Source organism: Pteropus vampyrus, unplaced genomic scaffold (assembly GCF_000151845.1).
Source record: "Pteropus vampyrus isolate Shadow unplaced genomic scaffold, Pvam_2.0 Scaffold23, whole genome shotgun sequence".
NCBI classification, from domain to species: domain Eukaryota; kingdom Metazoa; phylum Chordata; class Mammalia; order Chiroptera; family Pteropodidae; genus Pteropus; species Pteropus vampyrus.
The window spans coordinates 7,626,962-7,643,948 of NW_011888804.1; the positions used below are offsets into that span (position 1 = coordinate 7,626,962).

The 16,987-nt window shown below is 32.6% G+C and overlaps 1 protein-coding gene across 2 annotated transcripts in view; it reads right to left on the bottom strand.

The window, feature by feature from the left end:
* TAOK3 (TAO kinase 3) overlaps positions 1–16,987 on the bottom strand; it is a 152,355-nt gene that overhangs the window by 59,396 nt on the left and 75,972 nt on the right. For both annotated transcript variants that reach the window (XM_023528253.1, XM_011355842.2), the window contains exons 3-8: positions 11,691–11,900; positions 7,496–7,567; positions 7,014–7,115; positions 4,204–4,249; positions 3,269–3,365; positions 791–904 (exon numbers count right to left, since the gene is read on the bottom strand). In XM_023528253.1, coding sequence (XP_023384021.1) covers positions 791–904; positions 3,269–3,365; positions 4,204–4,249; positions 7,014–7,115; positions 7,496–7,567; positions 11,691–11,810 — 551 coding nt within the window. In that variant the 5' untranslated portion in view covers positions 11,811–11,900. The remainder of the gene's footprint in view (positions 1–790; positions 905–3,268; positions 3,366–4,203; positions 4,250–7,013; positions 7,116–7,495; positions 7,568–11,690; positions 11,901–16,987) is intronic.

The following is a 16,987-nucleotide window of genomic DNA, read 5'->3' on the forward strand; positions in this document are numbered from 1 at the left end:
TTTAAAAATTCTTTATAAAACTATAAAAAGCAATATAATGAGATATTTCAAAGATATTACACCTTAAAAATAAACAAACAAACATGCTATAGTAATGGATGTTACTTTATCCATAATGAATTTTCATTTGAAAGGCAGTAGCCATATCAGTTTAATATGTTTTGTTCTCTATTCGTGTCTTAAGTAGTTGCTTAGTAAATGCTATTTCATGATGAAAAAATTCAAATAGCTGATTTTTTAGTAGGTAAGTAGTTTTCCAGGGACATGAGTCATTCTCCAAGGTACAATGAAATTCCAATGTATCTATGAAAGGAAAGAAAGGAATTTTTAATAGAATGGGGTGAAACTAAGTCAGAATGACAAGCTAGGTAAAGTATCAGAGAACTCAACAAAGAGAAGAACCTGGATTTCTTTCATTGAAAGGTAACATTTAGGCTCATTGGCTAAAGAAAGTTAAAGAAGCTCCCATCCTTGCCTAGACACTCTGCCTCAAGAGAAAAGTTCAAAAGAAACTTGAAATGAAATCTAAAACCTGAGCTTGGACGGTGAGTTGATAATCCTGCTCAGTTTACACATAGTGACATCAACCTTATTTGAACAATTTAAAGTCACTGGAAATTTTATACTAAGACAGAGTGTTCCTTCTTGCTAGTGTTTTCTATTCTTCCCATTTTGAGACATGGTGAGACACTGTTGGGAAAAAAAAAAAAGACCAAACCAATGCTATGTGTCCATCTTGTTTGCGTATGCATATTTTTAAAACTATATCATGTTTTCTAATTCTACATACCAGTAAGGTGTGCCCACAAAGGAGTTGGCAGGAGAAGCCATTGAGGCAGATCCAAAATCAGCTAGTTTCACCTGACCTGGCTCTGTTAGAAGAATATTTCCTGCTTTAATATCCCTGTAGGAAAAAAATAAGAGGGTTAGAAAATTACTTTTCAATTTTGATTATGGAATAAGGTCAGAGCATGCAATTAATAAGACAAAAAGTTTATTTTAAAAACTCTTGCTCAGATAGCCAGAAGGGGATTTAGTAATTACTGCATGTTGTAAGGGGGCCCAGATTCCTGGGTGTACTTATAGGTAGGTCATAGTAATTACACTAAAAGGTAGAGCTCTCTTCAGAGGGAGAGATTGCAATGAGAAAAAAGGCAGACATGGCAGCCAAGGAAAACTATTCAATTACTACACTTACAAAACCATATTCTTAGATGCGAAATCCAGTTACCAAAAGTAATTCGTGTGCTGGGAAAATTGGTGCCATTTGTAACTGCCTTTTTTTTTTTTTCCCTTTTCTGAGTTACATGACATTTTGTCATGTAACAAATCTTCAGCGACTCTGCATTGACTACCTACCAATAAACCTCCACTACACACATACCTTTTCTTTCTTGCCTGTGACCCTTTCTCTCTGCCTTTAATTGTAACTGCAACTCTAAGGCATTTGAGGGTACATGTTATATAGAAGGTGTTATTTTAAAAATAACACTGTACAGTAAAAAGAAGACCCTGAAAGATCAAAACAAACAAGGATTAGGGGTTAAGAAATAGCATTTCTATTGTGTTACTGCAAAGAACTGCAAGTGGTTATTACTAAAGCTATTAGATATTTTATGCAGCAAAAAGATTTAAAAATGATTTTTAAAAATTCGTTCTTTAGTATGATAATTTAGAATGAGAAGATGTAGATGTACTTAGTCTCTTTAAAAAAAAATGAGGTGTAATGATTATTAGGAATTAAGAAGTGTAAATTGATAGGCAGTGAGAAGATAAAGCAGAGAGAATGAGGTAAACTTATGTCAAATCGAAAATGATAAGTTCAAATACTTCCAAAATAACGTTTCCAAAAATCTTCCCTTGAAAATTCAGTTTCTTTCCTCATGATGACATTAGGAATTGGCAGAGAACTAAAAAAAAGCATTATTTATTTCTCTTACAACAGAAAAATATCTTTATTATCTTTGATTACAACACTGACTTGCCTTTTAAATCAAAATAATAAAATCTGAGACATAGTATTTATTATTAAATAAAGAGCATTCTTTTTGTCCTTTCAATGTCTTTTACATACTAAAATACAGTACAAAATAAAACATTAATGTGCAGGTTAAGGTAACAAAGAGTAAAAACCTGAACTGCGGCTTTAACAGGAGCAGGCAAAATCATCGTAAACAAATTGGCATTCAGTAATGACCTCTTGGTACTAAAGAGAGATATTTTTTTCAAAAGGGTGTCAAATTCATAGAAATTATGGTTAAATTTATTTCATCAATATCTATTAGACATGATTAGGTTCATTCTTAGTCCTTATAAATCAGCCAAACTCACTGCAGGAATTTTGGTTTGCCTATCTTGAGGAAGTTCTGCTTTTTTAGTACCAGCAACTTGTGATAGCTACTCTAATGTAACTAAAACAGAAGTAAAAGGGGAACCTATGACTTACTAGTTTCATTTCTTCCTAGCTAATGTCAAAGTGTTTTCTTTCACCTCAGATTCTTTATACCTAATTCACATTCCACTACTTCTGTCACCATGCATTAAAGTAACTGTATTAGAAGTTCTTTACTGTAAAAGGAAAAGACTGGAAACAACATTTTTGTTCAGAAATTAGTGGTGGGAAGTAGGATGGAGGGAGGGGGGTGAGTTTGTGTTAGAGAAGATATAACATAGAGGAAAATCTTGGATTAGGAGTTAGGAAATCTGAGTTTTAATCTTTATTATATAAATGCTGCGAAACTATGGGTAAGTTATTTAAATCTTTCTGAGTCCCAGTTTCTTCATTTGCCAAAATGAAGACACTCATACTTTCCTAAATATCTATATGAATTACAGAAACAGAAAATATTTTAAAGTGATAAAACAGCATATATTTATATAAGATTGACTTGCTATTTGCAATAGGAAAGGGAGAAGAAACTCAGCTGTGAAAGAAATATATGCAAGGAAGGCTAATTTCCTTTTCTTCTTGACACAGTATCAAAATGTTGCTGGGCCCTTTTTCAAATGTCCCTGCAACACCCTGCCCGGTGAACAGTTAACCTACAGAATGGAGATAATGTAAGTCTTTGTGGATATATGCGAAAGACAAAGAGATAGCAACTAAATTCTGGCAACTTTACTCCTTACATCCAGAAGCAGGAGCGGTCTATTTGCTTCCCATAAATCCTTAGGGACCCTAAAAATTGGAGCATGCACTAATTTTCAAGGTGCCTTGAACAGACAGTCCTGTAGCTGAAATGAAAACGTAACTAGTTTCTAACCTTACCTATGAATCAATGCGTGAGAATGTAGGTAGGCTAGCCCATGCAAGGCACCATGAGTAATGGCAGCGATCTCCACTTCCTGAAGTGGTTTCTTGTGAACTGAGGGAAAAAAAAATTCAGGAGTAGATGATCAGTTTCTTTCCTCTTTTTATCTTATACAACTATACTAGACTGAATTCAGCTCAATACACAGGATATGCATTTTCTATAGAATAGCAATAAATAAGCAGATAACAGGAAACCTAAGTCTAAAAGAAACAAACCAACCCCTCCAAATAAAATAAAATAAAGCCTGATATTCTTTGTAATGAATTGTTAATTTACTTGTCAGTTGTAAGTCAACTGGCTGGGCCCAAATTTACCAGTCCCTTCCGACATTTTTAAACGCCTAGAGTATTTTAAGTTACATTATTCTCCTCTACCACAAAGGCATCTATAATTACCCCTCTAACTACCAGTTTTCGTTATTTGTGAAAGCAGCTAATAAGCAATTTCTATTCAGAGATCAAGAAAGTTTTTTTTTAATGTAAATTCTTAACACAGTCTCTGGTTATAATAGCGTCTGCAGAAGAAAACCGGGTCAGTCAAGATATTTGAAAGGGTTAAATATCAATATAATTTGATACTATCTACCTCTCTTTTACACATATACACATATATTTGAAGTTTTTGGCTACACATACTACATCACATTAGCCAAACATTTTAGTAGTACCTGACCAGGATGGTCCATGAACTAAAACAAAACAACAGGAGGGCTGCTAATCATTATTCAGATACTTTCAGTGACACTACAGAGATAAAGTTAGCACAGCTTATTCACGCAATCCTTAAGTCATCACCCATTTAGCTTGCCCAAACTGCACTTTAATATAAGAGTAGATAACATTCTGGTCGAGGTAAAACAGAAAGGAGGGTACGGTGCCTTTATTCTTACCTTCTAACAAATCAGAGGCTGAGCCTAAGCAGTACTCCATCACCAACTGTAATAGAGTAAAATAATAATCCGAACAATGAAGGTTAATAAGAAATTGCTGAAACCAACCAACCAAGGAATTAAGATTATTAGAAGAATAAATATTCTGACCTACTGAATCTGGATTAAATTTTGGTCAATTGGCACTAATTGATTTTTATAATTTTTATCATTTGTTTTGTTATCTACTACTTGGAACTGGAATTGATTTAAGACTATAAGGGGACTGGATATGGAAATAGTCACTGCAAATGGTCAAGCTAAGTCTGCCAAATAATTACACTATAATTAAATTAAATTTTATAATTTGGCAAGTGGCTACAAAATACACGAGCCAGTAAAACCTATACTGGAAAATATAAGTTAAATAAAATAAACCATTAAGTGGTAAATTTCTTATCTTTACATTTAAAAAGTTCTAAACAAGAAAATATCATTTAGAACTCTAAGGATGTAGGCTGCTATGTCTCATTATGTCAGCTTGAATCCCTAAGAGATATGGGATATTTAAATTTTAGCTTAAAATAATTCTAAAATAATACTATTAAAATACTATTGATATTTATTGGGTTTGCAATCTTAAGAGGATTTTTTAAAAGTAAAAATGAGAAAACTCTTTACTTTCATCTTATATTTTTTTTCAGGTGTCTCAGGCTACTGATTTGTAGCCAATGTCAGAACTATGAGTGGTCAGTGACCAGTCTCCACATATACACACAAGCACGCAGATTCCTATAAATTATTTTGTTAGTCTAAAAATTACCATATGCTTATTATAAAATATAAATTTCCTATAATCACCTAGACATAATCAATATTAATACATCGATTCCATTTATTTAAAAAAATAATCTGAAAACATATATTTATATATTATGTACCTTGTATTACTGGCATAATTTAGGAAAATATGAGAACTAAAATATTGATGTATAATAAATATTATATCATATATAATAACTATATATTACATAATATACATATAATTATATATTATATATGTCACATTCTTCTAAATTAGTCCAGTAATAATGCAATGCAAGGTACATAATATACATGGTAATATAGATTACATATAATATATTGTATAATATATTGTATATATTGTATATGATACATATCTAAATTATTAAATTACATATTTATGTGTAATATTAAATATATAAATATATAAAAATTATTTTAGTACTGAAATAATTTAGAACAATGAGAAGCTTCAATGTTTAAAGTTTAGAAACTTTATTATAGTTTTCTGCTTAACATTAAAAGTAAGCAGATTTATAAACATTAATTTTCTTATTATGAAAGATTCTACATAAGTGATTATTATAAAGAATAGTAGCCTTTAATGTGCACTTATTTTCTCAGCTTTATTGAGATATAATTGACAAATAAATACTTTTTTCTTTAATCAGTTTTGATGGGAACATTTCTCAATTATATCACATACTTTTCTAATTCTTTATATAAACTTCCTTACTCTGAGTATATGGAACATGAATATTGAACTTTAAAATCAAATGGTGTGAATATTTTTATAGTTATGTTTATATTTTTTTAAATTGCACATTAAACAACTCTATATTATTGTCACAAACGTTCTTTCCCTCACTGTTCCATAACACAAAGGCACCTGAGCTGTGGCGTGTTATTTGTTCCTGACATTAAACAGCTCTAGTTGTTCTGCTTTTAAATTATTAGGTCTGCATTCTAGCTTCCCCAACTTCTTCCTTATGGTCAAATTAGTCTTGTGGCTGTTTGTATGCATGTCTCCAACATCTGAGTTCCTAGAAGCTTCTTATAATTAGCCTATCAAATCTGTTGCAGACAGAGACCAGGTGACCAACCTTATTAGCTAGCACTCTACTTAAATCTAAGAGTAAAAAGGCTTCAAATAAGAGCTCAGAGGACTTTCTAAATACTTGAAACCATGAGACTGTGCTCGAAATCCCTTTCTTGACTCCTTTAAGACAGCTGAGATTGCCAGAGAACTCATTTCCAGATAATGAGATGCTCCTCTGATTAATTTCTCCTCAGAACAGAAACAATGGCTCTAGATACCTTAAAGAGTTGCTTGAACAGAAATGTTTATGTTTAAGTATACTGTCTATCTGGGAGCAAAAATTCCATTCCCTAATTGGAGATCATGTAGAGGAAAGGATTTGGTATGTGGTAAGCACTCAATAAATGATAGTTAAGTTGAACTTTAAGTTGGAATGTGCAATCTGATAAAGTACAAAGTATAATATTTTCATGTTCTAAACAGCGTCTAATGTGCCAACCTAAAAACAGAAACACAATCATGAAAAATATACTAAGAAGACAGAGTGGAACAAAAGACTGTTTAATTTTAACTAGTGTTAAGCTCTGTTTGGTAAAACTTAGACAGGGATGGTGATAACCAAGAGCAATTCCAAACTGTGGGGAATTGGAGTGGGGAATGAAAAACGTCAAAGATAAAAATTCTAGGATAAGAATAGATGACGCTGACCTTTTACTTTTATAAATAAATCATTATAAAATGATGTTAACTTTTCACTATTTATTCTTTGAGTGTTTATAGAATGGCATTTCCCATAGGCTAGACATCATTCTTATGGAATGTACACCGTATGGTACACTCTGAGGTATTAACAGATGTTAAATACTGATAACGAAAGTCAAATGGGACAGAAATGGGACTGGTAATTTTACAAATCAAAGAGATAATAGAAAAATAAAAAAAACCTTTTTCAATAGGAAAAAAATGTAATAGAGGCTCTCTGACTTACCCAAGCAGTGTGCTCTTTCAAGTAACAACCTTTGTACTCAATGGTATTAGGATGCTTTAACTGTCGTAAAAATTTGACTTCCTTAAGAATATCTTGCCATTTCTATTAAAGTCAGGAAGAAAATGTTATTGTTTTTAAATTGAAAATAGCATTTTATTATCAAGTACATATATGTGTTCTTTTTATTTTTTAAATGGACAAAGTAAATGTTTAAAAAATGAAGCAGCTACATCATCTTGTGTTTAGTTTGAGTACTTGCAAGTGTAAATCTATCACCAAATATATTATAATAAATCCACGATACCAACCCATGTTCTTTTCCACAAAACAGTTGATTGAACTAAAATCTTAGGAATGTTTATTGTATGCTCCACAAGAAGAAAAAAAATTGTGCTAAAGAAATGTTTAAAGAACTGTGTCTCCTGTCAATTTCATATTAACTTGCTTATGTCCATTTAGGTATACAACTGTCTTTAACTCACCTCATGTGTCTGCTTCCCACTATAGGACATTTTCTTAACTGCCACCACCTCATTGGTATGAGCATTTGTGGCCTATGTTAAGACAGTAGGAAAAAAATAAAAAGAATGAATGATGTTTCAGCCAGTGTAACTTAAATATTTGACCAGAGACTTCAAATAACATTCTCACACTTCATTATCACAGTTTAAAGATATTTCAACTTTTGATAGTCTAGATAGACATTTCCACCCCACTTTAAGGAACAATTTCTCTTTATCTCTTTCTATATACATGCAAAGATTGTACTATAAAAAAAGTTAGGGTTTAAAAATATATATCCAATCAAACAAAAATAAGTCATACTTCCAAAACTTCCGTACTGGCTTCAACATGTAGAATGTCCATCAATAGAGAACTACTTATATAAATATGGTACAATAACAGAACGAAATAACCATTAAAAGGATGAGGTAATCTATATGTATATATAGTAATATGGAAAGATGTCAAAAATATTGTGACAAAAAAACAAGTTATGTGGTATGAACTTATTTTTGCAAAATAATAATGTGAGGATATATATAGAAAAAGTTATGAAAGGATTTACTCCAGAATAAATATGTATCAGTGATAATATACTCCAGCACACACATACACACACACACACACATACACACACACACACACATACACACACACACATCAGTGATAATCCTTAGAGCAGTGCTGTCTGTTTGAATTTTCTGTGATGATGCAAATGGTCTATATCTATATCATATTTGGTAGCATGTGAAATGTGGTTCATGTGACTGAGGAAACAGATTTTAAATTTTATTTAATTTTAATCAACAAATTTAAATAGTGGCTACTGTACTGAACAGTGTAGCAGACGGTAAGACTAATCTGAAAGACTTTGACTTTAAAAGCCTTACAATTCACTTTAAACATATTTTCTGGCATCATTCTGTATGAAAGCTGTAAACTACAAAGAGTCTAACAGAAGTATAGTGTTTAGGTATAAAAATGTGGGTTGCTAGACTCTGGTCTTCATGGCTTGCTAGCAAGACTATGATTCATGAAAAGAACTAATTAACAGTACCAAGTTCTCTGAGTTCTTCATAACTTATTCATTCAATAAATATTTATTAGGTGTTCAAAATTCGTCAAGTATTTGGCTAAGTGCTAGAGGGAGAACTGTGAGTAAATATGTCCAGTGCCTATCTTTCTTCTAGTAGGATAGACATTAACAAGAGTAAAATCATAAATGGATATAAAACTACAACTCCACATATGCTATAAAGAAGGGTATATGTTACTTTGAAGAGCAAAAAAACCGGGGGGATGTGATTTAGATAGGTCAGGAAAGGTTGCTCTGAAGAAATGAGGCTTTAGCTGAGAGCTAAAGCATGAACAGGAGTTAAGAAGATGAAGATGGAAGGGGAAAACATTCCAGAGAGGACAATTTATAGCAAGATCCTATGATGGATGATCAAAAGAAAGCTATTATATTATAGCTAGAGCAATGAGAATGGTAGGGAATATCATGAAGGAACTTTTAGGCTGGCTACAGTAAGGATTTTGATCTTAGCCTAAGAACAGAGGAGAGCCCCAAAGGCTTTGCAGTCCTTCCCACCTCCCCAAGTTCACTGTGGTGGGGACAAAAGACTGGAGAGAGACCAGAGTGGATACACAGAGATCAGTTAGAAAGCTATGGCAGATATCCAAGTAAGAGACAATTTGGTTCTAACAGTATGAGTAAGAAGAGGAAGAATTTACTAGAAGTGAAGGTTGGGGAAACACACAAATATTACTGTACCATTTTTAAGGTACTATCTACATGACCACTTATAGATAAAAGGTTAAAGCTTTTTGTAAGTTTTATAGTGAAGTAACAATTAATTCCCCTTAATCTGTATTTTTTTTTTTTAGTGCCTTATGGGCTCATATGGGCCTGTGCTACTCACTTTTTTTATACAGGCAATATATAATTAAAGATTACATTTCAATTTCAAAGCCACCAAGGTATCTTTTTGATTTCTGCAGTCTATCATAATTAACAAATAACACGTGTTTAGTGTCTACTGTAAACAAGGCATTACGCTAGCCTTTCGAGTTGTAAAGAAGTATTAGAAATAGTCCTCATTTTCAAAAGGCATACATTCTAGTTAAACAGGCAGGCCTTAGCCCCCACAGCAAATACATCACTAGGTCTTCTGTAGCTCATTGCAAAGTAGGTCTCATTTTGCCCCTAGTACAAATGGCTTGCTAGTAAGTTTCAGAGCATGCTTGGTTTATTGCGTTCATTCGAAAGAGAATTCTGAGAGGGGTCTGGCTGCTTTTTAAAATAGAAGAGTCAAATAGAGATTGGAACTATGTTCTAACTCTGGCCAAGAGTGATTCTGAGAGGATGAATTAGTTATAAAGTAATAGAAAGGAAGTAAGAAGAGATGATTAAAGAATGTATCCTTGAGCAAAATAATACAGAATGTTTCCATTTTTAATAAGTTCAAAACTAGGCGAAACCAAATTATATTGTTAGGGATGCAGAAGTAAGTGGGTTACATATAAAGAAAAACAAGAAAATAATCGCCATAAAATTCAGAATAGTGGATTTTCCTAATATTTGAGGGGCTTCTGGGGTGCAGACAATATTCTATTTCTTGGTCTGGCTGCTGGTTATAAAGAGATTTACCTTTTAATTATTCTTTCTTTATTAAAATGTTTATTATGCACACATCTGTATATACATTTATAATTTTAAAATTCTATTTTAAAAAAGCATCTCTGTGAAAGAAGACAGGACTTCGATTAGATCTTAAATATTATTCCAAGCCCAGAGTGTTACATGACAGTGTTAACTAGGAAATTAGCACCTTCATCAGCAACGGAAGGTTACTTAATGATAAAATGTACTTGAGTGGGAGTCAAGTATTAGATGAGGAAAAGGGGGAAGTGGTGGTAATGATGAGTATAGACATGAAGAGATGAGAAAAACTTCAGAACTTCAGAGAAAATCTAGGGTGAGAACTTGGCTAGAAACAAAAGAATGAGCTAAAGATGCAATTAATAAGATCCCATGGGGATAGACAACTAAGATAAACCCTACCCAGATGGCCGAACATGAAGGATCACTGAAAACAAAAAGTCAAATATTGTTTAAGAAAAAAAATGATTTGATAACAGGTTTGGAGGAGAAATAGGTAATAATTAGTACTTAAGTATTACTTGCTTTAACATGGTCTTAAGGAAGTATTTGTTACTTTGATAAAGCAATCTTTGAAGTTTACCTAAATAAATTTTAAAAACTTTATTTTATGTAATGAATTTAAGGTGAATGAGCTATGTTAACATTTCGATTATTTCTATCAGAAGATAATCACATTCTTGGAATTCAAATTGGCTCTAGGCAGCTAAGCCTTGTACCCCTCAACCTAAAATACTGACTTGATGCAATTGTTGCTAAAAATCTTTGTCAGTTCATCTGTCTGAGTAGCTGTCTATTTGTAGCTGTCTGAGTAGCTGTACATCCCTTCATGTATCTAACTATCTATCCATCATTTATTGAGTTCCTATTATTGTCAGACATTATACTAGTTACTGAAGATACAGCAATGAACAAGACAGACAAAACCACAGTCCTCATGGAACTTATTATTTAGGGGGAGGGACAGTGATGAATAAAAAAATCTGACACACAATTATTTAATTACAACTATGATAAATGCAACAAAATGCAAGCACAGGATGTTATGAAATCATAAATAACGCATTAATTTAGTGCTGGAGAGTTGAACAGAAAAAGCTATCTTGTGGATATAACAGTTAAGCTGAAATCTACAGGATAAACAAGAGTTACACAGAGACAGAGATGCAATGTGCAGAGTTTTCTAGGTAGGAGAAGTAGCATATATAAAGGTCCTGTGACAGGAAAAAGCTTGGCATACAGTGGAAATGCATAGGGCTCAATTTCAGGCTTATTACCTTTTTGTACTACCTTGATAGCAGAGTTAGTTGATACTGATACCACTGACTTGAATAATGCCCAGAATTCTGGGACTGGCTTTTCAGCAATGACTATTTGCCTCTACTGTAGGTATCGCTTAATTTGTAGAATAAACATTAAACCTAAGCGTATTTTACAAATAATAGTTAGAATGTGTAGAAGTTAAGCTTTCTTAATCTAATTTATCCAAATGATTCTTTTCAATTACTTACAAAATAAACTGCTCCAAAACTTCCATGTCCAATTTCATGCAAACCAATAAAAAGTTCTTCAGGATCATCTTTGTAGAACAGATCAGCAATCTCTGGGTCCTTTGGCACCCCTTTAGGCATGATGACCAGTATTCGCAAACCTTTTGCTTTTAATATCCCAGTCAGCTTTATCTCTCATTGACAATTTTTTTTCCTGTAAATTTTTAGTACCTGTAGAAAATAAGAGTTGACATCAACTTATTTCTAATATGTTTTGTTTAATGGCAATACAAATTGATATTAAAAAGCATCTTGGTTTTACAACTCCATAATAAAAAGACAAATAACCCAAAAGAAAAATGGTCAAAGGATTTGAACAGACATTTATTCAAAGATATGCAAGCGTCCATTAACATATGAAAAATGCTCCACACCATTAGTCATTAGAGAAATGAAACTAAAACCACAATGAGATACTATTTCATACCCACTAGTGTGGCTATTATAAAAAAGTCAGATAGTAAGTATTGGTAAGGATGTGGAGAAGTCGGAACTCTCCAATACTGATGGTGGGAATGTAAAATAGTGCAGCCATTTTGGGAAACAGACTGGCAGTTCATAAAAAACTTGAACACAGAGTTACTATTTGAACTAGAAATTCCACTCTTTGGTATTTAGCCAAGAGAAATAAAAACAATATCCACATAAAAATTTGCGTATGGATATTGATAGCAGCATTATTCATTATAGCCAGAAGATGGAAACAATGTACATGTCCATTTGGTGAACAAATAAACAAAATGTGGTCTATCCATACAATGGAGCCATAAAAATGAATGCAGTACTGACACATGCTACAACATGGATGAACCTTGTAAACATTATGCTAAGTGAAAGAAGCCAGTCATAAAAGACCACATATTGTATGATTCCATTTACAAAATACATTCAGTATAAGTACAGCTATAGAGCCAGAACATAGATTTTTGGTTGCCTGGGGCTGGCAGGGGAAGGAGTATTTGTGGGTGATAGTTAAAGGATATGGGCTTTCTTTATAGAGTGATGAAAATGTTCTAAAATCAATTGCTATGTTTGTAGCACAACTGTTAATATACTAAAAACCACCGAATTGCACCCTTTAAATGGGTCAATTGTATAATATGAAAATTCTATCTCAATAAACCTATTTAAAAAACATTTTGGTCTAATTAATCCTGAAATAATAACAGCCAACATTTATTAAGTCCTACAATGTGTCAGGCAACACTAAATACCATGCATATATGTACATAATCTCCTTTAATCTGCACAATAGATCATCACATAGGACTTTATTATTTTGATTTTATAGAACGAACTAAGACTCAGAGGCAAAACTACTTCCCTATGGTCAGAAAGCAAGTATTTGTCAGGACAGGGACTCAGACCCAGAGCTGACTGCAAAGCCCATGCTCTTAATTAATATGTAATATGTACATATAGTGGAATAGGTAATTAAATAACTTTTTATAAACCACTGCGAGAAAGTGCTATAATATGGGGACTTAAAGAGGCAGGTTATTCTGCTGCTATGCAAAATATTCAGAGTTCAAAGTTTCTATTTAAAAAAGGGCATAATTTTGATATTTTTATATGTTGAATGTCAATAGTTACATTTGTTTAGTATAGATCATTTTTTCTTTATTTTTTGAAAAATATTAAAATATTAACTTTTATCTATATTTTCATTATAAATCCCTCCTCCCCCATTCCTGAGAATCATTCATTCCAATATTTGAACTTATCACAGGATAGTTTGTGTTTCTTTCTTGACCCACAAAATAACTATGCTAGAAATTTGGTTATTGGCTAATAAGACACTATTTTTCAAAACATGAGCCAATGGGCTTCACTTAAAGAGAAGAGAAAAAGGGGATCATAAAAGTAAAACCGACTGTGCTAAGAGGTATTTTTCTCTTGTGACATGACAGCTGTAGATGACAATGCACATTACTTACTTCATATGGTTAGTCTAGTTAAACTATTAACATATGTAGGTAATCAATCTAACTACCCATCTAATCACTCGATTCTTGCCTTGATTCAACAAATATTTACTGCGTACCTGGTATTTGCCAGGCATTGTACTGGGTGTTAAGAAGAGATAGAATGGGATGCTGTCCCTGTCCTTAAGGAGCTCAGAGTCAAACGGGGTGACAGGCATTAAACTAGAATGACACAAATGATGAAATAGTTATAATTGATTAGTTATGAGGAAAAAGCAAAAAAAAAATTTAATGTAAGCATCTTACTTGGATATGAAAAAGCATGCCTTTTAAGGGAAAATAAAAGTAGTTCATTCAGTATGAATGTATGAGAGAATTGGAAGGAGAAAATATAAGGCTGGAGTTAAGCTAAGGAAACTCACAGTAGTTCTTTTAAACCATATTGAGAAATTAGACTTTATTGAGGATGATGGAGAACGATTGAAGGTTTCAAAAAGGAAAAAAGATTCCCTCTGCAACACTGCACATCTGTAATCCTGGGCATCATCCTGTCAATCTAAGAATGTCAATAATCAAGCATAAAGTCAATCTATCGATACAATTGAAAAAGTAACTTAAATCTAGTTATTTTCCAGTCAAGTAACTGAAAGTACATAATTAAAGTTTAAAAGTGCTATTATTGCTTATGTTTGAGAACAGTAAAGAGAAACAATGGATTAGGTTAAAGAGAGCCCTTTTGGAGACTATGCCTCCAAAAAAGCAAATTATGAGATTTTCTTTAGAAAAAACAGAAAGATGTATGAACTAAATTTATGAGTACTAAAATCTTTTCAATCACCAAAATGTATTTTAAACTTTCGAATATTTTGGCTTCAATGTGAATAAAGCTAAGTACTATAAATAACCATTTGGCAGAAACACATAGATCACTATGTCATAGTACAGACTAAAATGATTTTCGAAAGAAATAAATATTTAAATGTAAGAAATGAGACACAAAAACTTCTCGAATAAATTACAGGTGACTATTTAATTACTAAGCAAGATACCAAGGCAAAAGCCATAAACTGACATCAATAAGCTTGACTACATACAATTAATAACTTCTTTATCTTAAAAAACATAATGAATGGACTTCTATTTCCAGCCACGATGGAGTAATAGGCATTGGATTTATTATCTGCCACCAGAAACAACTAAAACACTGGAAAAACTTGTGATCTTATGGTATTTCAAGACAACAGATATCGGGCAGAGAAAGACAGTGATCCTTGATAGAAGAACAGCAATAAGGTGAGCCGTAATTGCCCAGCTTAATGCCCTAGGAGAGTTTCCAAGCAATGGCACAGAGCTGGGGGAAACCTAGTTAGAGCCTGATGATGTCCCTGGGTTGACAACACAGAGAGGAGAGTCCAGAATGACCGAGGTGACTAGAATTCTCAGAGCACAGTTTGACTAGAAGAAAGCAGCATGGAGAGAGGATATAGAGATCTGCAGAGGGTTCCCCTCAAGTCTTCAGCTGAGTATAGCACATGCATGTGAGAAAACTATCCCAGGCAAGGAAAAGAGCATCTGAAAAAAATGAAAGAAAACAGTACCTAGAGCTCAGAAAGGGCTATATATAGTGCCTGGTCCCACTAGCCAGAATAGGAAATCTTATAATTCATGGGCCATGTTTAGAGTATACAGAAGAGCCCTGACTTAGTAATAGGGAATAATTCACCCTCAATTAAATGCTGTTCCATGATGCCTAACAAATTTTAAAAGCAAGATCTAAAGTGATTAAATCATTTCCAAGTAGCTTAATTATGTCCCGGAACAAAGCTTGCAAATACTTAGAGGAATGCAAAAATATCCAGTACCCAAAATGTAAAATTTACATTGTATAACATCCAATAAAATGTTACTAAGCATCCAAAGAAGCAGGAAAATATGACACATAACGGAGTGAAAAATCAATTCAAACCAACCTAGGACTGACATAGATGACAGATGTTAAAATAAGCGGATAAGGACATTAAAATATTTATTATTATAACTATATTCCATACATTTAAAAAGTTAAGAAATATTGAATACATAAAGTAGAGACAGGTAAGATATTAAAAGAGCTAAACTGAACTTTTAGAGGTAAAAGCTACAATGTCTGAGATGAAAAATATACTGCATGGGATGAATATCAGATGAGACTGTAGGAACTGAAAACATCAATAGAAATTATCCAAAATGAAATACACAGAGAATAAAGACTAATAAAACAACAACAACAAAAAACAACCAAAAAAGGGGCATCAGTGAGATGTGGAACTATCTCAAGCGGCCCAGCATATGTCTAATTGGAGTTCCTGACGAGAAGAGAGAGATGTTGGGGCAGAAAAAAATTCTGAAGCAATAATAGTGAAGAAGCTTACAATTTTGATGAAAATTATAAACCCATGGGTCCAAGAAGGTCTATGGATCTCAAGAACAAGAAACATGAAGAAAATTACATGAAAGCGCATCATAATAAATTGCTCAAAACATGTGATAAAGAGAAAATCATGAAGGCAGCCAAAGAAAGAGAACATGCTATATATATAAAGGATCGAAGACAACAATGACAGCAGATTCTTCATTGAAAAAAATACGAAGGGCTGAAAGAAAAAAACCCCACCAAACTAGAATTCTGTATCTAGTAAAATTATCTTTGAAAAATGAAGGCATAATAAAGGCTTTTAGATACACAAAAGCTGAAAGAATTCATGAACTGACCACCTGCATTACAAGAAATGCTAAAGAAATCATTTAGACACCAGAAAAATCATACCACATGGAAATATAGATCTACATTAAACAACCACCAAAAGTGACAACTGATTAAATATATAAAATTTCTCCCTATTATTTAAATTTCTTTAAAATATAATTGATTGTTTAAACAAAAATACCAATATAGTGTGAGATTTAAAACATGTAGAAGTAAAATGTATGACAACATAAAGTCTGGGAGGAGAGAAATTGAAGCACAGTATTGTAAAGTTGCTACATTATAAGTGAAATGGTATATCACTTGAATATAGACTGTATATTATACATAAATATATATGCATATACAAATATATATATACACACTTTAAACATAAAGACAAATACAGATTTACTTATGTAGGAGGTAGGCCCATAAATGCTGCAATAAATGTTCCTTTGATTTGCTGTCAATAGCAGAAAGATATCCGAAAAATCCCCTAATATATGGAAACTAAATAACACACTTTTAAATAATCCATGGGCCACAAAATAAACAAACAGAAACTAGATAATACTTTTATCTTAATTAAAATGAAAGCATAACAC